General features: G+C 41.9%; 1 protein-coding gene across 2 annotated transcripts in view; it reads right to left on the bottom strand.

Annotated features, from left to right (window-relative positions):
* The window catches only part of ptpn23a (protein tyrosine phosphatase, non-receptor type 23, a), a 59,800-nt gene that overhangs the window by 5,457 nt on the left and 28,255 nt on the right, over positions 1–26,088 (bottom strand). For both annotated transcript variants that reach the window (XM_057834097.1, XM_057834098.1), the window contains exons 2-24: positions 18,283–18,538; positions 12,890–12,964; positions 12,697–12,824; positions 12,533–12,609; positions 12,405–12,454; positions 8,172–8,303; positions 8,033–8,113; positions 7,819–7,950; positions 7,710–7,757; positions 7,588–7,644; positions 7,459–7,517; positions 7,304–7,383; positions 7,127–7,241; positions 7,004–7,069; positions 6,784–6,929; positions 6,372–6,683; positions 6,149–6,303; positions 5,713–6,044; positions 3,283–5,644; positions 2,915–3,099; positions 2,736–2,840; positions 352–490; positions 177–290 (exon numbers count right to left, since the gene is read on the bottom strand). In XM_057834097.1, the coding sequence (XP_057690080.1) occupies positions 177–290; positions 352–490; positions 2,736–2,840; positions 2,915–3,099; positions 3,283–5,644; positions 5,713–6,044; positions 6,149–6,303; positions 6,372–6,683; positions 6,784–6,929; positions 7,004–7,069; positions 7,127–7,241; positions 7,304–7,383; positions 7,459–7,517; positions 7,588–7,644; positions 7,710–7,757; positions 7,819–7,950; positions 8,033–8,113; positions 8,172–8,303; positions 12,405–12,454; positions 12,533–12,609; positions 12,697–12,824; positions 12,890–12,964; positions 18,283–18,366 (5,034 nt within the window). In that variant the 5' untranslated portion in view covers positions 18,367–18,538. The remainder of the gene's footprint in view (positions 1–176; positions 291–351; positions 491–2,735; positions 2,841–2,914; positions 3,100–3,282; positions 5,645–5,712; positions 6,045–6,148; positions 6,304–6,371; positions 6,684–6,783; positions 6,930–7,003; positions 7,070–7,126; positions 7,242–7,303; positions 7,384–7,458; positions 7,518–7,587; positions 7,645–7,709; positions 7,758–7,818; positions 7,951–8,032; positions 8,114–8,171; positions 8,304–12,404; positions 12,455–12,532; positions 12,610–12,696; positions 12,825–12,889; positions 12,965–18,282; positions 18,539–26,088) is intronic.

Here is a 26,088-nt window from a genome sequence, read left to right as displayed (position 1 = left end):
CATATGATGTTAAAAATGCACTCTCAAGATTAATAGCGTCCCTCAGGAGTAGCTAATTCTTTCCTTGGACCTACGGACTTGACCCAGGATTTAAATTATAAGCGACTAGAGCCTTCTCCGCGGACTAAACCCAACATTTTGTGTATGCTTGATGAAACTGATAAGTGTGTGGTCACCTTGGAGGTGGAGGCGGCGACATTCCTGCTACCAGGCGCCAGGGAGACGCCGTGTCGCAGGAGGACCTGCTCGCCTTGCTTCAACACCGCCTCGTAACAGAACTTGAGGTGCAGCTGTGGAAGACACAGCGAGGTTTGGTAACTTGAACCGGTAGCTAACCATCTTCCTACCTACCTTCTCCTGCAGCATGTTCTTTCTTTGCTGTCTCATCTTCTTGACAAGGGCTTGCAGGTCTACGATGCCATTCCCGGCCTCCAGCTCCTGCACCGCCGCGTACAGCAGACAGAAGGCGCCGGTGCGACCTACACCGGAGCTATTGCAAAAGACCAACAGATAGGTTAAGACCCATGTGATCAGGCGTGTTTAAGTAACATCACTATCATACTCAAGAACATTCAGATATATTACACCGAAAAGAAAAAAAACATTTGTAAAAAGTGTCAAACCGTTCAATCAAAACTTGAACATCTATCAAGACTTGTAGCTTCTCTGGAGAGAAGGACGTTCTGTCCAGGGACAAGAACCTTCTTTTCTCGGAACCAGGACTTGACTTGGGTCTAGACAAATCTCTTGGGGACTAGAGCAATCTGTCTTCTGAGCAAAACCTTATTTAGGGAAAGAAACATCTACCTACTTCTGGAACTAAAATCTTTTTATGGAAGGGGGGTAGACCCTAATCTTTTGGGACATTCTTGGCCAGAAGCTTCTCCAGGGACAAAAAACTCCTGTGACGAACCAGACCTTCACTTGGGTCCAGATGACAAAGCAGAACTAAAACCTTACTTTGGGACAAAACCATCTTCCTACTTTCAGAGCTAGAACCTCTTTTCGGAAGGGGACTAGACTTATCATTTGGGACCAGATCTTGGGACTACAACCTTCACTTGGGTCTAGACAAATCTTTTGGGGACTAGAACGATTTCTGTCCTGACTAAAACCTTATTTTGGGACAAAAACATTTACTTTCCGAACAAAAACCTCTTTTTTGGAAGGACATTAGGTCCTTATCTTTTAGGACAACATGTTTTTGGTCCAGGGCCTTCTCCATGAACCAAATTGCTCCTGGGATTGGTACCAGAATATCCCTCTGGACTACAACCTTCACTTGGGTCTAGACAAATCTCTTGGGGGACTAGAGTAGTCACTCTCCCGACTTAAACCTTATTTGAGACCAAAACCTCTACCAACTTCAGAACTAAAACCTCTTTTTGGAAGGGTTCTAGACCTTTATCATGGGGGAAAAATAAACCTCTACCAACCTTCAGAACTAACCCCTTACCATGTGGGACAACATATTTCTGGGCTACAACACTCTACAGGGACCAGATCTTGAGACTACAACCTTCACTTGGGTCTAGACCAGGGGTGCCCAATCCCGGTCCTCGAAAGCCCCTATCTAGCTTGTTTTCCGTGTCTCCCTCCTTTAACACACCTGAATCACATGATCAGCTCATCAGCAAGCTCTGCGGCAGCCTGATAACGATCCAGATTAGTTGATTCAGGTGTGTTAGAGGAGGGACACATGGAAAACAAGCTGGATAGGGGCTCTCGAGGACTGGGATTGGGCACCCCTGGTCTAGACAAATCTTTTGGAGACTAGAACAATTTCTGTCCTGACTAAAACCTTATTTTGGGCCGGAAACATCTACCAACTTTCAGAACTAAAACCTCTTTTTGGAAGGACAGTAGGTCCTTATCTTTTAGGACAACGTGTTTCTGGTCTAGAACCTTCTCCAGGAACCAAATCTCTCCTGGGATTGTAACCATTCAGTTCCTCCGTACTCTCCCAACTTAAATATTATTTTGGGACCGAAACCTCTACCAGCATTCGGAACTAAAACCTCTTTTTGGAAGGGTACTGCACCCTTATGATTTGGGACAACATATTTCTGGGCTAGACCACTCTCCAGGGACCAAATCCTGAAACCAGAGCTTCACTTGGGTCTACCCAAATCTTTTGGGGACCAGAGCAATCTCTGTCCTGACTAAAACCTTATTTAGGGACCGAAACCTCTCCCAACCTTCAGAACTAAAACCTCTTTTTGGAAGGGTACTAGACCCTTATCATTTGGGACAAAATATTTCTGGGCTCTCCAGGGACCAAATCTTGAAACCAGAGATACACTTGGATCTACCCAAATATTTTGGGCACTAGAGCCATCTCTATCCTGACTAAAACCTTATTTTGGGACAGAAACATATACCTCCTTTCAGAACTGAAACCTTTTTTTTGGAATGACACTAGACCCTTATCTTTTAGGACACCATATTTCTGGGCTATAACAGTCTCCAGGAACCAAATCATGCCTGTGATCGAAGCCAGACTTCACTTCAGACAACAACCTTTACTTGCGTCTAGACGATTCTTTAGGGGAGTAGAGCAATCTCTGTCGTGACAAACAAACCTTGTTTTGGGACAGAAACATTTCCCCACCTTCAGAACTAAAACCTCTTTTTGGAAAGGAACCAAATCACTCCTGGGACTACAACTTTTCTCTGAATTAGAACCTTCCATGTCAGTGAAATAGTCATCATCTGTACTGGATTTTTAATCTGACCTGCAGTGGACCACCACAGGAGTGTGTAAGGGTCTTTGGTGCAGGTAATGTCCGTGAACCTCCTGAATGAAATGCAGCAGGTTGCTCTTGCTTTCCGGAAGCCCCCTAGTGGACACAAAAGACACAGGCGTCAAAAAACAAACCGCAGACGCGACAGAAGTAGCGTTTGGTGCTCGTACAGCTCCGGCCAAGAAGTGAACTGCAGGTGGACCACGGTGCGTTTCAAGCTCTGATCACGATACTGCAGACTGATCATGCGCTCCACGTGGGTGGGTGTGGTCTTGTGCGTGCTCAGGCTGAGGGTGATGGGACCCTGAGACAGCTGCTGACCGCGTTCCGTCGGGAAGTAGCGCGCCACTTTTCCCTAGCGGGGCGGGAAAAACTTTCATAAACATCTAGATTGAGTTCAGAAGACAGGGGTGTCCAAACCCGCTGCCCAATTTTTAAAAAATTAAAATATCATGGCCCACGGAGAAAAAAGTTTGGACACGCATGCCATATCATCATCAACCCAATGTGTTTTTAAGCCTGGACAAAGAACCCCTACCTTTTCAACCTCCTGCTCTGACACAAGCATGACCACTAAGGAGACCTTCTGCTCGTAGACCATCAACCAAAAGTCTGCTGCGGTGCCGGTGAGCGGCGCCTGCGTGGCAATGATTTGCGGGCAGTACAGCGACAAGTCTTTCACGTAGCTCGCGTTGATGTAGTCGTCTTTGCCCGACTGCAGGACCACGCGGTTGAGATCGTAAGGCATGATGTCCTGGTGCCGGTTTTTCATGGTGTAGCAACGAGCGATGGCGATGGACAGCTGGCGGGCATCTTTCTCCTGCTGTTCCTGGAGCTCCTTCCAGTGCGCGTCCAACACCGACAAACCTTTCTCACCCTCAGAAAGCTCCTCCAAGGAGTCCACCTGTGCTCGAAAACGTTCCAGTTCAGTTTGGAGGCGGGCTAGGAGCTCCGGGGATTGGTACGGATCTCCTTGGATGAGGAGAACTCCCTGGGAGTCCTTCTTGCGACGCTCTCCGTCCTGTGGGTCTGCTTTGGTAGGCTGGAGGACATTGGTAGGAGACTTGGTGCCCCCCGGTTGGTTGTCAGGACTGGAGGAGAGTAAGTCATGGTTACTAGAGTTCTGAAGCTGGAACAGAGAAGTGGAGGAAGGTGGAACCGTGGCACCCATGTTGGGGGTGACGGCGGGTCTCTGCTGTGGGGTCGGGACAAGAGATGATGGGCCAGGTGTGGGGGATGTAGACGGAGCGGGAGAAGTTGAGGGAGGATGGGTCGGCTGTCCTACTGGAGGACCTCCAGGACAAGGTTGAAGCATATGCTGAGGGGGGATGTGGGGATGTACACTAGGAGTGCCTATGGCAGGGGGTCTCAGTTGGGCATTTGGGGCAACGTGAGGCCCTGGAGCTCCTAGGTACATAGAAGGTTGCGAGTGGACGGCGCTAAGAGAGACTTGAGGCTGTAACGGGGCGACAGACTGCGGTGCCAGAGGTTGCTGAGGCATCATGGGGGGCCCTCCGGGGTAGCAAATACCCCCAGTGTGGTGGGGTTGGACTTGGGTGTGACTTGGCATGGACATAGGAGGCTGGGGCATACACATAGGGGGCTGAGCCATGTTTGGGATGGGAGAAGGGCCGGGGCCAGGGTGGTGCTGTGGGGCAAGGGAGGTAGGCGGGATATGGGTAATCGGACCCCTAGGAAGATGCACCTGAGGACCGGGAAGCAAATGTGGTTGTGATGCAGGAGGCATCTGGGGGCGAAGTTGGGGGTGGATTGTCTGGCCAGTGGGAGGCATCTGGCCTCCGGGGCCACTCGACATTTGTGGATGGGGCACAAATTGTTGGGAACCGGGGGGCATTTGAGGGTGTTGGTGATGGGGGTAGGGTTGTGAAAGCGGGGCTACTGTCTGAGATGTCGGGGGGTGTTGGAGAGGAGCGCTTTGTGGCTGCATCAGGCCCCGAGGTGGACTTGGCATGGGGCCTTGCATCACCTGAGGTTGCTGCTGGGGGGCATAGTTCTGAGGGGCCTGGTAGCCTTGCGGTATCTGAGGTGGGGCCTGGTAACCATTTGGTTGTGGTTGCATATGACCAGGGAAAACTTGCGGGTACTGTGGGGGGGCGCCAGGCTGCTGAGGCATGTATCCGTGCGGGTAGCCTTGCAGCGGAGGGTGAGGGGCCGGAAGGGGTCTCGGTCCAGCTTGGTAGCCCGGGGGCAGAGTCTGCCCCACGGGAAGAGGGTACTGATTCTGCACCTGCTTCTGCTGTGTCATTTGCGGCAAAAACTGGGGGTAGGCGCCCATCTGCGGGGGTCCGGTGTAGGCAGTCGAAACAGACGGTGGGACGGGGTGCCGAGGTGTTGGAGCGTAGCTCGGTATGGGGGCTTGAATGCTGTCCACGGTGGTGGTTGAAGGCCGGACTACAGCAGGACAAACTGCCGAAGGGACTGGAGGCCTGTACGCCGCCTGCGCGGGCAGTTGTGAAGGCATCTGTGGAGGCATGTGAGGAATGGGCCTGCATGCAGAAGGCCCGGGTGCCGGCAGGGTGCCAGATGTCGGAAACTGAGCGATCCGAGCCAGAAGCTCCGGCGGTGGGAGATTGGCCGGGAAGCGAGGAAGATTGGCAGCTGAAGAAATGGGCCAAGGCATTGAGCTGCTGCCGCCCAGGTTGGCGCCAGGGGGGAGGAATGCTTCTGGACCTGGCAGATGACCCGAAGATGTGGGAAGAGAAGGAATGTCGGTTGGGAGGCTACGAAGTTCTTCTGGCTGGTCTTCTGCTAAGGCTAAGATAGCGGCATTAATTTGGGCTAACTCTGGATCTTCAAGACTGGAGTCTTCATCCTGAAACTTTGGCTTCAAGGAAGGTTTCGCTGCTGTGGGTCTAGCTGGAGGCTTCTTTAGGCTCTCTCTACAAGGAAAGCAAATGTATGAAAACGTTAGTTTGAAGGGTGACAAGATTGGGGAAAAATATAATACCTTTCAAGGATGGGCTTTCTCTCTTCCATTCTGGTCTGACACAAAGCCTTCACTCTCTCCAGCAGACGGGACGCTTTGCCTTCCAGGTCGTCGTAGAACTCCTTGCCCTCCTGCGACTTCTTCATGAGGTCTTCGTAGGCTTCGTAGGAACCCACCAGGCCATGCACAGTGGCGGTCCACTGCTGCTCTGTCTGACTCAGACTCTTGCGGACCAACGCGTACTGAACGTTGGCCTCCGTCAAAGCCTTGAGGATATTCTCCTGTGCTGCAAGGTTCTGGTCGATATAGACCTTCACCTGCTCGTACTTCTTCAGCTGCTCCTCAAACACATGCTGAAAGAACAAAGCGGTGTTACATTTTAGTTTTGTACATTTTGACGGAAGTTCGGTTCAACACTTCACTGTGAGGTCTGAACCTTCTTCCCAAGACTACCTACCTTGATGTCAGCTCTCTCTGTGGTGACCAGGGTGGAAGTGATGTCATCCTGCTGAATGAGGTCCCGCAGTTGTTTCTCCAAAACGCTTCTCTGGTCCCTCATTTCCTGAACCTTCCCCAGGATGCGCTTCATGCACTGCAGCCCAGCCACTTCTTCTGCTCAACACAGCACAATGTAGCTGCTTCTTTTCGCACGGACAGAAGTTCCTCACGTCCAATCTTACCTTCGCAGAGTTGAGGACGAGGCAGAGCTTCTCTAAGGCTATCCAGGGGTCCGCCCAGTAGACGCAAGTTGCTGATGTGCAGGTTCATAGCCCGGTGGAGCTCCGTGTTGGTAAAGCTGGCCTTCTCGTGGGCTTCCATGTACTTCTCCAAGTCCCTGCGGATCTCAGCCAGGACCTGAGCCTGCGTCGGCGGGTGCGCATCAGTCGGGGTGCCGGCTTCTTGGAGGGCCTTCTCTCCCGCCTCGTCAGCTTCTAGAATTTCTTGGATTTCTCGCAGGGACGACTCCACGTCGGTGAATACACCCGAAAGGACTGCAGCACCATACAAAGCAAGAACATAAGATTAAGGTTTGTCTTTTACAGTAAGAGTTGTTCAACCTTTGGACTCCAGGAACCGCAAGGTTACAGCTACCTTGCATAGACTGAATGAGGCTCTTGACGGTGTCGGGTCGCACGCTGAGAGCGGCGCACTTTTCCATCAGGACCGGCGGAATGTGGCTGTACATATCCAAGTTATCTACAGACTCGGGCTCCAAACCCAAAGAGTCCATGAACTGCCTGCAAGGAAGGGAAGGAACGCGTTAGCTTAACCATTAGCGACACCCCGGCTTTACATAAGCGCTCTTGCTTACTCTAGCGTGTCGTTTTTGCTTTCGATCTTGCCCATGACGTCTCTCAGGAGCTTGGCTTTCTCCTCACTGCAAACAAAAATATTGTGTTAGACGTGTTCAGGTGCTAAGAGTTTGGGTGCGAACCTGTAGAGAGAGGATGCTTCGTGGGCCGCCATTGGTACCAGCTTGGCAAATAGATCGGGTCCTGTGACACTGGGATCTGTCGGGTTGACGGGCAGGGCTTTGACCAATGGAGCTCCTGCAAATTACAGAACTTTTGTCATTTCGCTCTTCCCAATTTCTGACCCTAATCCTTGTTACCTTTGACAGACGCCAACGTTTCCAGAGAAGGAACGGACTCATGATAGATGAAGTCGTTGTCTTTTTTGGCAGAGTTGAATCTACGAGGAGGCCATTTTGATGAATATAAACTGTGTGGGGACAAAACTCTAAGAGTTTTGATAAGTCTTTCTTACTTGCCACCAATGACATCCATGGTGAATCTTAAAGCATCCTGCACACTGTCAGGTTGACCCTGCAGGGGGACAACATGTTTTAAGACCACCGCTCCTACCAAAGAGATGCTACACTGAGATGTTGTGTACCTTGGCCAGCTTGATGGCTTCAGACAACTTGTCCAAGGAGCTTTGAAGGTACGCCAGCTGCACACAAACACAAACCCAATAGAGTATGTAGGCATGGTTTAGCGGCGGCGATGTTGACTTACTCGCTCGCCGTACTTCTGCTGCTCCTCGGCTTGTTTGCCCATATGAAGCTGTTAAGAAGTATTGAGGTTACTTCCAGACGATGCGTCAATCACACAAACTTACACTTACATGTGCAATGGCAGCAAAGTAGTAGATCTTCATCTGGACTAGCTTTTTCCAATCCTTCTGGATCTTTCCCAGCATGGAAGCAGTCTCGGAGTTCTCCAGGGCTCTGCAGGCCTCCTTGTAGTAATCCACCACCTAGACACATCTCAGTGTAAGTACAGCCTTTCACATGCCACGTGACATCATAACACTTCAATAATTGACAGGACACACCCACCTGAGCGCTAATGCGAGCCACCAGGTAGCTCTTCCTGTTGTCCAGCATGGATTTCTCCAGAAGACACTCTTGAGCTTGACCCTGACACGAAAAGATTATTTGAAACTGCCTGCCTTTGTGTCCGTGTCATGTGTCCTACCAGCATGAGGTTTATATTGAGGTTGAGGATCTGGTGGCTCATGTCTACACTGAAATTGTGACTGAAATGGTCCCTCAGGTAGTAGAACGCTCCGGCTGAACACTGAAAATGTGTGCACGACACCTTCATGCCCTGAAACCGCAATCAGAACAGTAGATTTGGGACAAGCAAAACTGAAATGATCACAGAACAACAAACTATTAATGAAACAACCGGAACAGTAACGAAGAAATAATTAGCACATATCATGAACTTTGAATGCTATTTAAATCTGTAGCGCCACAATGCATGCTGGGAGGCATGTCAAATGACAATAATGTTGACAGAAAGGTGGCAGCAGAGCTTGACTCTCCCGAGGGAAGAGAAAAATGGAGCAGTGATGGCTAAATGACACTTCTTATAGCAATGAAGCTCTACAGCCAATTGATTCAAAGCTTTATGGTACTTCATTTGCTCTATAGCACCATCAAGTGGTCATGAATGCAACAATAATGTTCATGCCCTTTAAATGTAACCAGAACATATATTCTGGACAAAATCTCATTTGGCGATATTTCGCAATACAAGACGTCACAATACGCATTGAGTTTATATATATATATATATATATATATATATTTAAAAAAAAAAAAAAAAAAAAAAAAGGATAGGAGGAGGATAACTGTAACTTGCTCAGCGCTGGGGGCTGGCCGATCGGTGAAGACAATCACCCCCTGCCGCCGTGTGTGACATGAGTCTAGGTAGTTTTGTGTGATTTTTCTTTTTCAAAAGGCGGGCAAAAGACTTGAAAGAGGCGCTCGGTTCGGGTTAGCATGTAGCCTAGCTGGCACGTCTCCTGTTTTGTTTACGCTCTTGCCTCTGTCTCCGGGGCAGGTAAATGAAAAAACCCATACTAACTTCGGTCGCATAAAATACCGTTCGGGAGGGTTAAGAAGTTGGGAGTTTTGACCATCATGCAGTAATTTAGCCCTGTCGTACTGAATAAATGCATTTTTAATATCTCATATTCCCATTTAGCACAAGACATGACCATACAATTTTTTTTTAGCAATGGGGGGAAATTATTAGATAAAAAGAATATCCTGTAAAAATATTGGAGTAGAGAGATTAAAACAATGACATTTTGCTGCTCTCTGTCGCATTTTCCTCGTTCTGAATCTTCCCCCTCAAATGGGCTGAATTCTAAATCAGATTAAATTGTTACTCTGCCGATGTCATCACCCAGCTGGAGGCGCCAGAGCGCTATAATGACAGGCGGGGCTAAACGGCAGATTAAAACTCATTACTCGTCATCTGCGCTTTGCCAAATTGTTGTATATGGTCAAATTGTCTCAATATATTATTTTAATTCACATCACGATGCTGTTTAAGATGTTTTTTATGGTGTCACTGGCACTTTAAGCTTGTTGAAGCAATAAAGCTCTGGTTCAAAGCTTCATAGTGGTTCATTTGCTCTTTGGCGCCATCAATTGGTCTTGAAGACCAAGAGGATCATTGTTGGGAATTCTATGGCTATTTGTTTTAGAAATTATATGAATTTTCTTGCACTACAATAAGAACAAAATTGAACAAGTGCTATAAGGAGCAGGATCTGTCGCGCAGCAATGCATGCTTGGCGGCATGTTGGATGACAACAATGTTAACAGCAGGTGGCAGCAGAGGTTGGCTATCCCAAGTGAGAGATGGAGGCTTGATGGCCGAATGAAGTTTCTTGAAGCAATGAAGCTTTGCAGCCAATTGATTCAAAGCTTCATTGTGGTTCATATGCTCTGAAGTAAATACTTCACTAACTCTGGATAATTACCGTATTGGCCCGAATATAAGACAATGTTTTTTGCATTGAAATAAGACTGAAAAAGTGGGGGTCGTCTTATATTCGAGGTCTAGACATTATACCCATTCACGACGCTAGATGGCGCCAGATATCATTGAAGCAATGTTCTGTCATGACAGATCTCAGCTACACTCAAGTTTAACCAGTTTGCATTATTTTATTGCAATGTTTTTCCTTATTCAGATTTGTTTCAAGACTTCAGGTACAGTTAGACTTCACTTTGATGGTTAATGCAGTTTAGGGCTGCAGCTATCGAATATTTTAGTAGTCGAATAATCGATGGACTAGTTCGAATAATCGAGTAATCGGACAAGGAACATGAAAAATGAAAATACCTGTACTGTACCTCAAACGGTATAATGTATTTTTTTAAATGAGGATCTATGTACAACAAAAGAACAACTGGCTAACTGACATAGAAAAAGTGCGCTAGCTTAAAGGCTAAAGTTTAAAAAAAATTTTTTTTTTTTTACAACGGTCTTAACAAATGTTTCAGACACATATATCCACAAAAAACGGCTAAATATACCTATAAACTAAATTAAGAATGCATTAAAAACATTAGCTCAAACAAAAACTTAGCTTACGTTGGTCTTAACAGGGAGAATAAATAAACCATTAAACCGCCGCTTTAATTAAACGAATACTCAAAGCAACAAAATTTAATTCGAATACTTTTTTTGTAATCGAATACTCAAGTTAATCAATTAATCGTTGCAGCACTAATGCAGTTATTGCAATTTTGTTGTTTTATCACAATAGATTGGTTTATTTACATTTCAAAAACCAGAAGCCATTCATCTACGAATGTGATTGCACTTTAGTTTACAGTTGTGGTCAAAAGTTTACATACACTTGTGAAGAACATAATGTCATGGCTCTCTTGAGTTTCCAGTTATTTCTACAACTCTGATTTTTCTCTGATAGAGTAATTGGAACAGATACTTCTTTGTCACAAAAAACATTCATGAAGTTTGGTTCTTTTATGACTTTATTATGGGTGAACAGAAAAAAGTGATCAAATCTGCTGGGTCAAAAATATACATACAGCAGCGCTAATATTTGGTAACATGTCCCTTGGCCATTTTCACTTCAATTAGGCGCTTTTGGTAGCCATCCACAAGCTTCTGGTTGAATCTTTGACCACTCCTCTTGACAGAATTGGTGCAGTTCAGTTAAATTTGATGGCTTTCTGACACGGACTTGTTTCTTCAGCATTGTCCACAAGTTCTCAATGGGACTTTGGGAAGGCCATTCGAAAACCTTAATTCTAGCCTGATTTAGCCATTCCATTACCACTTTTGATGTGTGTTTGGGGTCATTGTCCTGTTGGAACACCCAGCTGCGCCCAAGACCCAATCTTCGGGCTGATGACGTTAGGTTATCTTGAAGAATTTGAAGGTAATCCTCCTTCTTCATTATCCCATTTACTCTCTGTAAAGCACCAGTTCCATTGGCAGCAAAACAGCCCCACAGCATAATACTACCACCACCGTGCTTGACGGTAGGCATGGTGTACTTGGGGTTAAAGGCCTCACCTTTTCTCCTCCAAACATATTGCTGGGCATTGTGCCCAAACGGCTCGATTTTTGTTTCGTCTGACCACAGAACTTTCCTCCAGAAGGTCTTATCTTTGTCCATGTGATCAGCAGCAAACTTCAGTCGAGCCTTAAGGTGCCGCTTTTGGAGCAAGGGCTTCCTTCTTGCACGGCAGCCTCTCAGTCCATGGAGATGCAAAACACGCTTGACTGTGGACACTGACACCTGTGTTCCAGCAGCTTCTAATTCTTGGCAGATCTGCTTTTTGGTGATTCTCGGTTGAATCTTCACCCTCCTGACCAATTTTCTCTCAGCAGCACGTGATAGCTTGCGTTTTCTTCCATGTATGTATATTTTTGACCCAGCAGATTTGATCACTTTTTCTGTTAACCCATAATAAAGTCATAAAAGAACCAAACTTCATGAATGTTTTTGTGACAAAGAAGTATCTGTTCCAATCACTCTATCGGAGAAAAATCAGAGTTGTAGAAATAACTGGAAACTCAAGAGAGCCATGACATTATGTTCTTCACAAGTGTATGTAAACTTTTGACCACAACTGTACATATTTAAATGTTCGGATATTAATATTTGAATGAGGCAAAACAACATGCTTTTTCTCTCAAATATATTGTTATAATCATGTTTCAGATGTACTGTAATTACTTTCTGTATAAAAATTAATTTGGTGTTCAAAAAGTATTTTTTCAAACTTGAGTCTTGAAAAAAAAGGGGTCGTCTTATAATCAGGGCCATCTTATATTCGGGCCAATAAGGTATTTCACAGCCCAATCGAAGTGCTCCATCACTACAAAACAGAGTTGGGGATTTGCTGACGTGTCCGTTTACGTGCATCTTACCTCTTCTGACACTCGGTTGTCCATAGCTCCTAACATGGAGTGCAGAGCCCCTGCGGAAAGGAACGCAGAGTGTGAATGGCCTTGTTTTCTAACAGTGAAATAGCGTGAAGAACAAAGAAGCAACTCACCAAGATTGTAGAGAATACACGCCTGCTCGTAGCTGATGTCGTCATGGACCACCGTCTTACCAGAGAAGATCTCAGTCCTTCAGACACGCATAGTTAACATATTTTAGTTGGTTGATGTTCTCGAAAAACAAAAACTTGACATAACGTTTAACTGTTTTTTGTACCAAGATATGGAAACAGCTGCCTCCTGCCCGGTTGCCATAGGAACGCGGCTCTGAAGGTAATGAAGCTGACCAAAGTACTTCCTCAACGTGCTGCATCCCTCAAAGTCTCTGGTGACGTTCACGGCACTCTAACAAGAAAGCACACCGTTTTGGAGGCGGTTCAAGCCACCATCTCGTGACTTCTGGCACCAACCTGCCGCAACGTCTCGAGCTTCTTCAGCTGCTCGTTGTAGTTGTCGGGATTCTCACCGTAGTTCTTCAGGATGAACTAGAAGAGAGCGGACAGTCAGCTTTTTCGTTCCAGGATATTTTAAGAACATGTTGTACAACATTCTAGAAGTTAGTACATTTCAGAACACAAACACGTCACTGATATTTTCATTCTCATATGTGAAGAAAACATTACGGAAGATTCTAGAACAGTGGTTCGGGTTCCCAACCTTGCTAAAGATTAAGAACCCCATGAGTTTCACATCTGCACTCATTAAACCCTTTAGAATTTAATAGTAGAGCAATTTAGTTAAGATTCAAAACTGATATAGCTACGCTAGCAAGCTAATATCTAAGTCATTGATTCTTAACCTTGCTAAAGGTACTGACGCCCATGAGTTTCACATGTGCATGCATCGAACCCTTCAGAATTTTATAGTAAAGCATTTTTTTCTCATTACAACCCGATACAGCTAGGCTAACAAGCTAATATGTGGTTGAAGCCCATGAGTTTCACATGTGCATTCACCGAAACCTTCAGAATTGTATGATAAAGCAATATTTTTCAAATTCAAAACCAATATAGTAACAAGCTAATATCTAAGTTAGTGGTTCTTAAACTTGCTAAAGGTAACGAACCCGATGAGTCTCACATGTGCATTCATCAAACCCTTCAGAATAATAAAGCAATTTTTTTTCAAATTCTAAACCAATACAGCTAAGCTAGCCAGCTAATATTTAAGTCAGTGGTTCTTAAACTTGCTAAAGGTACCAAACCCCATGAGTTTCACATGTGCATTAATTCATCGAACCCTTCAGAATTTTATAATAAAGCAATTTTTTTCTAATTCCAAACCGATACAGCTACGCTAACAAGCTCATTTCTAAATTAGTGGTTGAAGCCCATGAGTCTCACATGTGCATTCATAGAACCCTTCAGAATTTTATAATACAGCATTTTTTTCTAATTCCAAACCGATACAGCTAGGCTAACAAGCTAATATCTAAGTCAGTGGTTGAAGCCCATGAGTTTCACATGTGCATTCACTGAAACCTTCAGAATTGTATAATAAAGCAATATTTTTCAAATTCAAAACCAATATAGTAACAAGCTAATATCTAAGTTAGTGGTCCTTAAACTTGCTAAAGGTAACGAACCTGATGAGTCTCACATGTGCATTCATCAAACCCTTCAGAATTCAATAATAAAGCATTTTTTTTCAAATTCAAACCCAATACAGCTAAGCTAGCAAGCTAATATTTAGGTCAGTGGTTCTTAAACCTGCTAAAGGTACAAAACCCCATGAGTTTCACATGGGCATTCACCTAAACCTTGAGAATTTAACCGTAAAGCAAACCAAAATATAGCTAGGCTAACAAGCTTATATGCAAGTCGGTGGTTCTTAACTTTGCTAAAGGTTAGGAACCCCATGAGTTCCACACATGCATTCACTAAACCATTCAGAATTTTAAAATAAAGCAATTTAAATCCGATATAGCTAAGCGAGCAAGCTATCTAAGTCAGTGGCTCTTAAACTTCGAAAAGGTACTGAATCCCATGGGTTTCACATGTGTATAAACTGAACCCTTCAGAGTTTTATAATAAAGATTTTTTTTTTTTCAAATTCCAAACAGATATTGCTAGGCTAACAAGCTAATAGCTAAGTCAGTAGTTGAGCCCTATGAGTTTCACGTGTGCATTCATTCAGAATTTCAAAATAAAGCAATATTTTTTCAAATTCAAACCCAATATAGTTAGGCTAGCAGGCTAATATTTAGGTCAGTGGTTCTGAAACTTGCTAAAGGTACTAAATCCCATGAGTTCCATGTGGAAATTCACCAAAACGTTCAGAATTTAATCATAAAGCAATTAAGTTCAAATTCCAAACTAAAATATAGCTAGGCTAACAAGCTAATATCTAAGTCAGTGGTTCGTAACTTTGCTAAAGGTTAGGAACCCCATGAGTTTCACATTTTCACTCATTAAACCCTTTAGAATGTAATAGTAAAGCAATTGAGTTCAAATTCAAAACTGACATGGCTAAGCTAGCAAGTTCATATCTCAGTCAGCGCTTCTTATTCTTAACCTTGCTAAAGGTACCGAAACCCATGAGTTTCACATGTGCATTCGACGAACCCTTCAGAATTCAAAACTAAAGCATTTTTTTTCAAATTCAAATTAGATATAACTAAGCTAGCAAGCTAATATCTCAGTCAGAGCTTCTTAACCTTGCTAAAAGAACCGAACCCCGTGAGTTACACCTGTGCATTCACAGAACCCTTCAGAATTAAATAATAAAGCATTTTTTTCAAATTCAAAACTAAAATAGCTAAGCTAGCAAGCTAATATCGAAGGCAGTGGTTCTTAACCTTGCTAAAAGTATCAACCCCCAACTTTCACATGTGCCCTGTGAGTGGCCCCGCCCAAGATGGCCGCTGGCAATGCATGCCTCAAGAAAAAAAAGGCACGTTCCGAGACGTCCAATCGTGTGGCATCTGATCATCCTTCTCTTGTGAATTTAAATGAGTATCACTCGTAGACGTCCAATCGTGAGAGTCAAACGTTCGTTTGCTGCCAACCCTCCCACTTCAAATAAATTGGACGTCTGCTAGTGATAAACTCATTCAAAGAGAATTTTTAGGTGTTTATGTAGCATTGAAAATTTCATGTTTTTGTGTTACACTGTAGACCCTACCCACCGACGTCACAAAACCACGTGCTCGCTGTATGGTTCCGCCCACTTGTCCGTCATTTTGTCTCTGTATTAGCATTGGTTTCAATTGATCGAGGAATTTAAAATGCATTTCATGGAAGACCCGGTGCTTTCTGATGCCGTAAACTCACTGGATGTGTTGCATAAAAGGCGTTATGTGGAAAAGCTTCGTTCTATAGACCCTACCCACGTGACGTCACAACTCCGCTCTTCTGAATGGTACCGCCCAATTGTCCGTCAAAACATAGTGTTAACCTGTTACGGCTACGTACATTCCTCCTATTTACGGCGTGTTTTTCTGCTCCTTAACATTAATAATCAAAATGGTGAAGGCGTGTGTGGCTGTTGGTTGCACTAACAGAGAAGATGGAAGGAGAGACTTGAAGTTTTACCGTATTCCGAGGGATCCAAAGAGGAGAGCGAAATGGACGGCTGCAATTCGACGTGAAAACTGGGCACCAAAAAATCACCACAGACTATGTAGTAGTCATTTTATATCCGGTAAGATGCATTTAAGATATGCTTAGAGGGTTTTGGGCTGACAAATAACCACAATTAAGATCATTGCTAGGCTAATCGCCGACAACATACACGTATGTATGTAGTGAGAGTGCTATCGCTAAACCATATAAACATTAAAAGCCTTAACTCAATTGACAAACGACATGAAATACATTAGACTTGACAGTGGATGTTAGCAATAACAAAAGATTTTGAATTGAAAATTTCGTAACTCACCTTTCCAAGCACAAGATAGATTCCTGCCGAATTTTCGTGGACGAGGACCTGTTTCACCCAACCAGCAACGAAGTATTTATAAGCCTCCAAGCTCTTAAAGTGTTTTTCAAATTTTCGTGAGAATAGGCTGATTTTGTGTGGACAAGATAATTGTAAATATCAGCGTAGCAGATGTCAGGCAGACAGGGCGAAGACAGTGGGTCGAAAAACATCGATTTGGGCATCAAATATGGATCTGGCGACTGTATAGAACGAAGCTTTTCCACATAACGCCTTTTATGCAACACATCCAGTGAGTTTACGGCATCAGAAAGCACCGGGTCTTCCATGAAATGCATTTTAAATTCCTCGATCAATTGAAACCAATGCTAATACAGAGACAAAATGACGGACAAGTGGGCGGAACCATACAGCGAGCACGTGGTTTTGTGACGTCGGTGGGTAGGGTCTATACAGTCGCCAGATCCATATTTGATGCCCAAATCGATGTTTTTCGACCCACTGTCTTCGCCCTGTCTGCCTGACATCTGCTACGCTGATATTTACAATTATCTTGTCCACACAAAATCAGCCTATTCTCACGAAAATTTGAAAAACTTCAAGAGCTTGGAGGCTTATAAATACTTCGTTGCTGGTTGGGTGAAACAGGTCCTCGTCCACGAAAATTCGGCAGGAATCTATCTTGTGCTTGGAAAGGTGAGTTACGAAATTTTCAATTCAAAATCTTTTCTTATTGCTAACATCCACTGTCAAGTCTAATGTATTTCATGTCGTTTGTCAATGGAGTTAAGGCTTTTAATGTTTATATGGTTTAGCGATAGCACTCTCACTACATACATACGTGTATGTTGTCGGCGATTAGCCTAGCAATGATCTTAATTGTGGTTATTTGTCTGCCCAAAACCCTCTAAGTATATCTTAAATGCATCTTACCGGATATAAAATGACTACTACATAGTCTGTGGTGATTTTTTGGTGCCCAGTTTTCACGTCGAATTGCAGCCGTCCATTTCGCTCTCCTCTTTGGATCCCTCGGAATACGGTAAAACTTCAAGTCTCTCCTTCCATCTTCTCTGTTAGTGCAACCAACAGCCACACACGCCTTCACCATTTTGATTATTAATGTTAAGGAGCAGAAAAACACGCCGTAAATAGGAGGAATGTACGTAGCCGTAACAGGTTAACACTAGGTTTTGACGGACGATTGGGCGGTACCATTAAGGAGAGCGGAGTTGTGACGTCACGTGGGTAGGGTCTATCGAGTTCAAATTTTTAGCATTGAGACAACAGTATCCACAGTCAAATCATCATTGCTCGCTCCTCCTACTTTAAACGGATTGGACGTCTTCTGCCGTCACTCAGTACGCTGTACGTGACATTTCGTATGAGTGGAGATGACGTAATGGTCACATTGTTATGAATAATAAGGAAGCGTTCAAAGGTAAACAACTTTATCTAGCAGGAAAGAGAAACAAAGTAGGTCATGTGATAAAAGCTAAAAGTTCAACAGACCTGTTATTGAGTGTGAGCGACTTTTTTTCCCATGTGTAATCACCAATATTCACGTTAACTTGAATTTTCATGCCCACTTGTTGCTAATTGTTAGCTGTTGTCATGGCGTCGCGCCATTGCGTCACGTGATCGTTTCCTGATTAGAGATAGCCGAGTGACCGTCTAGTACTGGTTCGCGCTGGTCCACTTGAGTCCACTCATTAGCCACGTTAGCTCTTAGATTAGCTGTTGGCTAAATAGACGGGTAACGCCACGGAGCGACCACGAAGCTAACGATGGTCGAGCAGTTAGCCATTCTGGAAAGGTGTCCGAGTGTTCGGTAACCCGGTTCCGGTTAAAGGTAGCTTGTTGACGGCCACTTCGGGAGCAGTTTCTGCCCCCCTCCCGTGGCCAGCGTCCCCGCCCAGCTCACCTGCCTGACGGCCGGGCTGAAGTGGAAGTCTCCCGCCTCCTTGAGGTCGAGCCATATCATCGGCATGCGGGGGACCGCCTCCATGGCGGCGGCTCGCGGTGCTCTCAAGCCCGCTTGGAAGTCACTAGAGGTCGGCTTGGAGGCTTACGAAGACTCGCTCGGTTCTTTCGTCCAAACAACTGTGTCATGGATCCGTCCAGGCTTGAACCGGAAGTCAGGCAACGTCACGCCTTAGGAATGACGCACGCTTGGGATTCTGGGAAATGTAGTTTAAGTCAGTATTTTTGACACTCGGCGTGACTTTATTAGCATTTCAACCGTCTTGCTTCTGTTTAGCTCAAGAATAACATTTCCCAAAGTGCTATGAAGTAAAAACCGGATCATATTTTCTTATTTAAAATTATTTACTGTTGATGCCTGAAATATTATTTGAACATGTATACATAAATCTACATAACACTACACCACTTGCACTTGCATGTGTCATTTTCAACTTAAGTATGCATGGGAAATTGTAGTACAGTATCTTGTATATTTGTTTAAAGCAGTGAAAGCTGGCAGTCATTGTTATTTCAGTGCTACTGACGGCGATAGACGTCCAAATCCATTTTGACTCATTTGAGTCAAATGGATTTGAACGTCTCCTGCCACTAATGGCAATCAATGAGTTACTAATAATCATAATAAAAAGCTAAATTTAGAAAAAATGAATTGAAAAATACATCTAAAAATGATCAAATGAGAAAATAGGACAAAAAAATATGAAATTAATAACAAATACGTCGAAATATGCAAAATTGATTAGAAAAATACACATTTTATTTTTTGCGTTTTTTTTTTTTTTTTTGGGTCTAAAAAATGTCATTTATATCTAAAAATGAAAGGATTACAAAATATAATACATGAATCAATGGTGAAATACATAAGTACATTACAAAAATAGTACTAAAATATTCACTGCCAAAAGTCCATTTTAACTCGGGTCATCTTGAGTAATCATGTTACAGTGCCATTGACAGCGATAGACGTCCAATCCATTTGACCTAGGGCTTGCACCGAGCAAAGTTGGGTAGAGTAGCCAAAGATTTTACTCAAGTAAGAGTAGTGTAATTCAAAATAATATGACTCAAGTAAAAGTAGTCGTCCAAAAATATACTCAAGTACAAGTAAAAAAGAATTTGGTGAAAATAATACTCAAGTCATAAGTAACATTGTGAGTAACTGCTTAGGATGTTTGATTTCCCCCCCAGCACAATTATCTATATCAACCGTTATTATATTGTACTATAACCAATAAAAAATACAAAAAAATGATTGAATTCCAGCGAGAGAACAAAAATCTACAGAAATGAAGCATTGTTCCTCCAAAGAGCATGAGTGCCCTATTGTGGAGAAAACATATTTCCTATTATTAAACTAACACGATCAGATCTCCGGGTTTCCGTAGTCTATAGGCGCCAATAAAAACATGAATCATGTTGGCTGCTGCGCTCTATGTCAAATGCTTATTTTCTTGCGGTGCTTTAAAGACGCCGCCACGTTATTGAAAAGGCAGGCATGATCCTAGAATGGCAAACTTGAGTTTGATTGGTATATTGGAGTCATGTTATTATTGTTGCAACGTCTCATTGGTGAAACTGGTAGAGCCGCTGTTGGTTTCTCTGGCAAAAAAAGTAAAATCTTATATGTAGAATTAAGTAGGAAAATGTAACGACTAGCGTAGCCCAAAGTAGCGGAGTAAGAGTAGTGTTTTTTGTCACAAATTTTACTCAAGTAAAAAGTATGGCTGAGTAAAACTACTCTTAGAAATACTTTTTCTTCAAAAGTTACTCAAGTAAATGTAACGGAGTAAATGTAACGTGTTATTTTTAATGGTTCGGCTAACGCGGGGGCCTGCAACCCGCTGCTCTAGAGCCGTGTGCGGCTCTTTGGCGCTGCCTGGAGCTTTTCCAAAGATTTTTGAAAATGGAAAAAGATGGAGGGAAATATATTTTTTGTTTCAATATGGTTTCTGTAGAAAGACAAACATGACACAAACAATCTTTCAATTCATTAATATTGTAATGAAGTTAAACTTGAGGTGGCATCATCGTACAACAGAGTAGTCACGTGGAGCGTCATCTCTATAGAAGAGAGACAGCGAGAACCAAAAGTGATATATGCCATGTGGCAAAATGGAATTTGCCAGTGGCATTTTTTGCCACGTGGCATTGTTTTTGCCATGTGGCATTATTTTTGCCATGTGGCATTTTTTTTCTGCCATGTGGCATTTTTTTGCCATATGGCAAAATGGATTTTGCCACATTGCATTTTTTTGGCAATGTGGCAAAATGCATTTTGCCATGTGGCATTTTTTTTCCATGTGGCAAAATTGATTTTGCCATGTTGCATTTTTTTGGATTAAGCCATTTGGCAAAATGGATTTTGCCATGTGGCATTTTTTTTTTGCCATGTGGCATTTTTTTGCCATATGGCAAAATGGATTTTGCCATGTTACATTTTTTTTTTGCAATGTGGCAAAATGCATTTTGCCATTTGGCATGTTTTTTTCCATGTGGCAAAATTGATTTTGCCATGTTGCATTTTTTTGGTTTAAGCCATTTGGCAAAATGGATTTTGCCATGTGGCATTTTTTTTTGCCATGTGGCATTTTTTTGCCATGTGGCAGAAATTGATTTTGCCATGTGGGTTATTTTTTGCCATGTGGCAAAATTGAGTTTGCCATGTTGCATTTTTTTTGGTTTCAAGCCATTTGGCAAAATGGAGTTTTCCATGTGGCATTTTTTTTGCCCTGTGGCAAAATGAATTTTGCCATGTGGCATTTTTTTGCCATGTGGCAAAATTCATTTTGCCATGTGGGATTTTTTTTTTTTTTAGTATAAGCCATTTGGCAAAATGGATTTTGCCATGTGGCATTTTTTTTGCCATGTGGCAAAATGGATTTTGCCATGAGGCATTTTTTTTTGCCATATGGATTTTTTTTTTTTTGTGCCATGTGTCAAATTGATTTTGCCATGTTTTTTGCAAATGCCACATGGCAAAAAAAATTCCACATGGCAAAATCAATTTTGGCATTACAAAATTGGGGGGAAATAGCCCAAAAACTGGCCACATGGCAAAATAATGCCACATGGCAAAATCAATTTTGCCAAATGGCAAAAAAAAAAATGCCACATGGCAAAATCAATTTTCCCTCGTGGCAAATACCACTTTTCATTCTTGGCCCTGCCGCTATAGGATCCACTACAGGGAAAATAAACATTTAATCATGAAGGCTAATTATGTATTTGTAACCAATTTAGTAATTTTGATAGTAGGCTAATATCGATACATACAGCCGGTGTTTTTTTTTCATTATAAGGCATATACAAGGCGTTTAATTTTTTGCGGCTCCAGACATACTGTATCAGTTTGTTTTTTTGGGGATCAAATATGGCTCTTTCAACATTTTGGGTTTGCCGACCCCTGGCCGAACGTCTGCTTTGACTTGTCTTCTTTGTGTAACCACAAGAGGACGCTGTGCGCTTGTGCAGACGTGGAGGCTACTCAGCGGCAGACGTCTTCAGACATATCACCATGGCGACCACAGCTTTGGATGCTGATACAGCCACAGGTGGGCGCGCGGACACACACACACACACACACACACACACACACACACACACACACACACACACACACACACACAAAGGAGACAGACAGATGAGAAGGAGGAGAAAGAAAACAGACAAGATGAAGGGAGAAAGAAGGAAATGAAGGAAGGAAAGTGATCAGATGAAAAGGAGGAAGATGAGAAGTAAGGAAGTGAAGGAAGAGTCATTGCGGGGATGTTTCATGGCGCTGTTGCCATGGTTACTCCATCTTTCTGTCCGTCACGCCAACGTTTACGTATTCACCTCACAGCGTCGTCGTGGCAAACAAACAGCACCGTCATATTGTAACAAATATCACTTTCATATTTCTATATTTAATCATATTTATGCAACTCGGCTCATTATGTTTTTGTTTGCATATATTCCTTATACATATGTGCTTGAAAATATGTGACAGCACTTTATTCATCTTAATAATGACTTGTTGGGAATTATTGAATTATTATGTAATGAATTATTGTATATAATGTTTTGAGTCTGCCTATGGCTCAGAAGCCACATGCGGCTCTTTTCCACTTATATAACTGCAAAACAAAACTTATAAAAATACAATAATATGACAAACTAATTCATTTTTTTGTGTAAGTTGACCACAAAATATAGTACAGATGACATTTTCAATTGACAAATTGACAACTAATTGATTAGTTAATGAATCGACTGCTATCTTAGTAGTCAATTAATCGTTAATCAACTGCTATCTTAGAAGTCAATTAATTGTTTAAAGAGCTAAAAAAAAAACATTTAAGTATACTTTTAACCCACAGGATGCCATTGACGGCAAAAAAAAAAAAAATAATAATAATAATACAGATGACATTTTTAATTGACAAACTGACAACTACCGGTAATTGATTAGCTAATCAATCAACAGCTATTTTGACAGTCGATTAAGTGTTTAAAGACCCCCCAAATTTTTTTTTTTTAGTCCATTTGACTTTTTGGCTACCATTGACAGTAAAATATAATGCTACAGGTGACATTTTTGATTGACAAATTGACAACTAATTGATTAGCTAATCAATCAACTGCTAATTTAATAGTCGGTTAGTCATTTAAAGACTGAAAATTTTTTTATTTCTTAAATTTTTTCACTCCATTTGACTTTTTGGCTGCCATTGACGGCAAACTATAATGGTACAGATGACATTTTTAATTGACAAATTGACAACTAATTGATTAGCTAATCAATCAACTGCTATTTTAGTGGTTGATTAATCATTTAAAGACCTAAAAAAAAAAAAACATATACTTTTAACCCATAGGATACCATTGATGGCAAAAAAATAATAAAAGCACGGATAACATTTTTAATTGACAATTTGACAACTAATTGATTAGCCAATCAATCGACAGCTATTTTAAAGACCGGGAAATTATTATTATTATTTTGTCCATTAAACTCATTGGCTGCCATTGATGGCAAAATATATTGCTAAATGTGACACTTTAATTGACAAGTTGACAAATAATTGATTAACTGAAAATATAATGCGACATGTGACACTTTAATTGACAAGTTGACAAATAATTGATGAACTAATCAATCAACTGCTGTTGTAGTTGTCGATTAACCGAATAAAGACCTAAAAAATTATATACTTTTAACACATAGGATGCCATTGACAGCAAAAAAAAAAAAGTACAGAATAGATTACATTTTTAATTGACAAATTGACAACCAATTGATTAGCTAATCAATCGACAGCTACTTTGTTGATTGTTTAAAAACCCCCCAAAAAATATTTTGTCCAGTTGACCCATTTGCTGCCATTAACGACAAAATACAGAATAATGGTACAAAAAACATTTTCAATGGACAAATATACAATTTATCGGTTAGCTAATCAATCAACTGCCATCTCAGTAGTCGATGAATCGCTAAAAGACCTAAAAAAATGTTATATACTTTTATCCTATAGGTTGCCGTTGATGGCAAAATATAATAATACAGATGCCATTTTTAATTGACAAATTGACAAATAATTGTTTAGCTAAATAATCGACAGCTACTTTAATAGTCAATTAATCGTTTCAAGACCAGGGAAATTTTTTTTTTTAGTCCGCTCACCTCATTGGCTGCCATAGACGGGAGAATGTAATCGTACAGATGACAGTTTTAATTGTTAACTAATTGATTAGCTAATCAATCAACTGCTATCTTAGTAGTCGATTAATCGTTTAAATACCAAAAAAAAATTAAATACTTTTTAGAAGTAGATGGAATTCCAGTGAAAATAATAGGACAGATAGCATTTTTAATTGACAAGTAATTGATTAGCTAATCAATCAACTGCTATTTTAATAGTCGATTAATCGGTCAAAGACCTAAATTTTAAAAAAAGTAGATAGAATGCCAGTGATGGCGAAACTAATAGGAGTGACAACATCTTTAATTGACAACTAATTGATTAGCTAATTAATCGACTGCTATTTTAATAGTCAATTAATCGTTTAAAGACCGGAAAAATTTTTTTTTTAGTCCGCTCAACTCATTGGCTGCCATTGACGGCAGAATGTAATTGTACAAATGACAGTTTTAATTGTTAACAACTCATTGATTAGCTAATCAATCGACTGCTATTTTAATAGTCGATTAATCGTTTAAATAACTAAAAAATTTGTTTTAATACTTTTAGAAGTAGATAGAATGCCAGTGACGGCGAAAATTATAGGACAGACGACATTTTTAATTGACAAGTAATTGATTAGCTAATTACTCGACTGCTATTTTAATGGTCGAGTAATCGGTCAAAGACCTAAAAAAAAGTTTTTAAGTCCATTTAACTCATTGGCAGACATCCACGACAACAAATATAAGTACAGATAACTTTTTTAATTGATCAATCGAAAAATAATTGATTGACGATCCAATGGAATTTGATTGGGGAGCCTAGCAAAGTAGAAATAATAGTACAGATGACTTTTTTTAATTGACAAATTGATCAATAATTGATTAGCGAATCAATTAACTGCTATCTTAATAGTCGATTAATTGGTTAAGGACCTTAGAATTTTTTTTTTTGGTCCATGTAACTCATTGACTGCCATCGGCGACAAAAAATGCAAGCGCAGATGACTTTTTTAATTTGAATCGAAAAATAATTGAATGACAATTTTATTCGGGGCGAGCGGTGCAGTATTTTATAATGAACTCATCACCTTTGATAGCGATCGACAAACGATCGCACCAACCCTCTCAGTCAAAATGGATCGGACATCTATCGCTGTCAATAGCACTGAAACGTGATTACTCAATGCCAGCCATCCCGGTTGAAATGAATTTGATGTCTTTCACTGTCAATGGCAGCAATTGAATTACTACTGTTTTTTTTTGTACTTCTGAATATCATCTTCTCAAATTCTGGCCGCCTCGCTCGTGACTAATCCGATAAACGGCGGTGAAAAAAAAAGTCGGGTGGGTTGGCAGCTAAGAAATGCTATTTGTTGTCAGGCAGCGGGAGTGCGGCCGGTTGCCATGGATACGCAACGTGATGCAGCAGAGGAACGTGTTGCTCTTTGGTTTACATCATCTTTCATGTCATGGTGTCAAACATCTCCACGTTGATCTTCTCACGTAAGCGCACTTAGGCGCGATGTCTCGGCGCCGGCGTGGCGCCTGTGTCTAAAGATTGCAAAAAAAAAATCACAAAAAAATTGTAATCTATTCAAATATTCTCAACAAAAGACTACCAAAGTTAGTGCCATTGACAGACAAAGCAGTGTTGCTTTTAAAAAGTACTGTTTTAACTAAACCTCAGCAGAACTTTGTCATATGACAACTTAGAATACTCAAACTAAAGGAACACATCAACACCCTTCCTACTGTTAAAACGGCTTTAATGTTGTGGCATTTGCTGCCGTTGACAGCGATAGACGTCCAATCCATTTGAACTGAAACGGGTTATTTGTTAGTAACACTAGAAACTGCAATTTCTGTCCGAAAATGATGTCCCTGGTAATAACAAATCTTAATTATATACAGTGCCTTGCAAAAGTATTCGGCCCCCTTGAATCTTGCAACCTTTCGCCACATTTCAGGCTTCAAACATAAAGATATGAAATTTAATTTTTTTTGTCAAGAATCAACAACAAGTGGGACACAATCGTGAAGTGGAACAACATTTCTTGGATAATTTCAACTTTTTTAACA

Source organism: Corythoichthys intestinalis, chromosome 4 (assembly GCF_030265065.1).
Source record: "Corythoichthys intestinalis isolate RoL2023-P3 chromosome 4, ASM3026506v1, whole genome shotgun sequence".
In the NCBI taxonomy this organism is placed as follows: domain Eukaryota; kingdom Metazoa; phylum Chordata; class Actinopteri; order Syngnathiformes; family Syngnathidae; genus Corythoichthys; species Corythoichthys intestinalis.
This window is presented reverse-complemented; position numbering and strand designations above follow the sequence as displayed.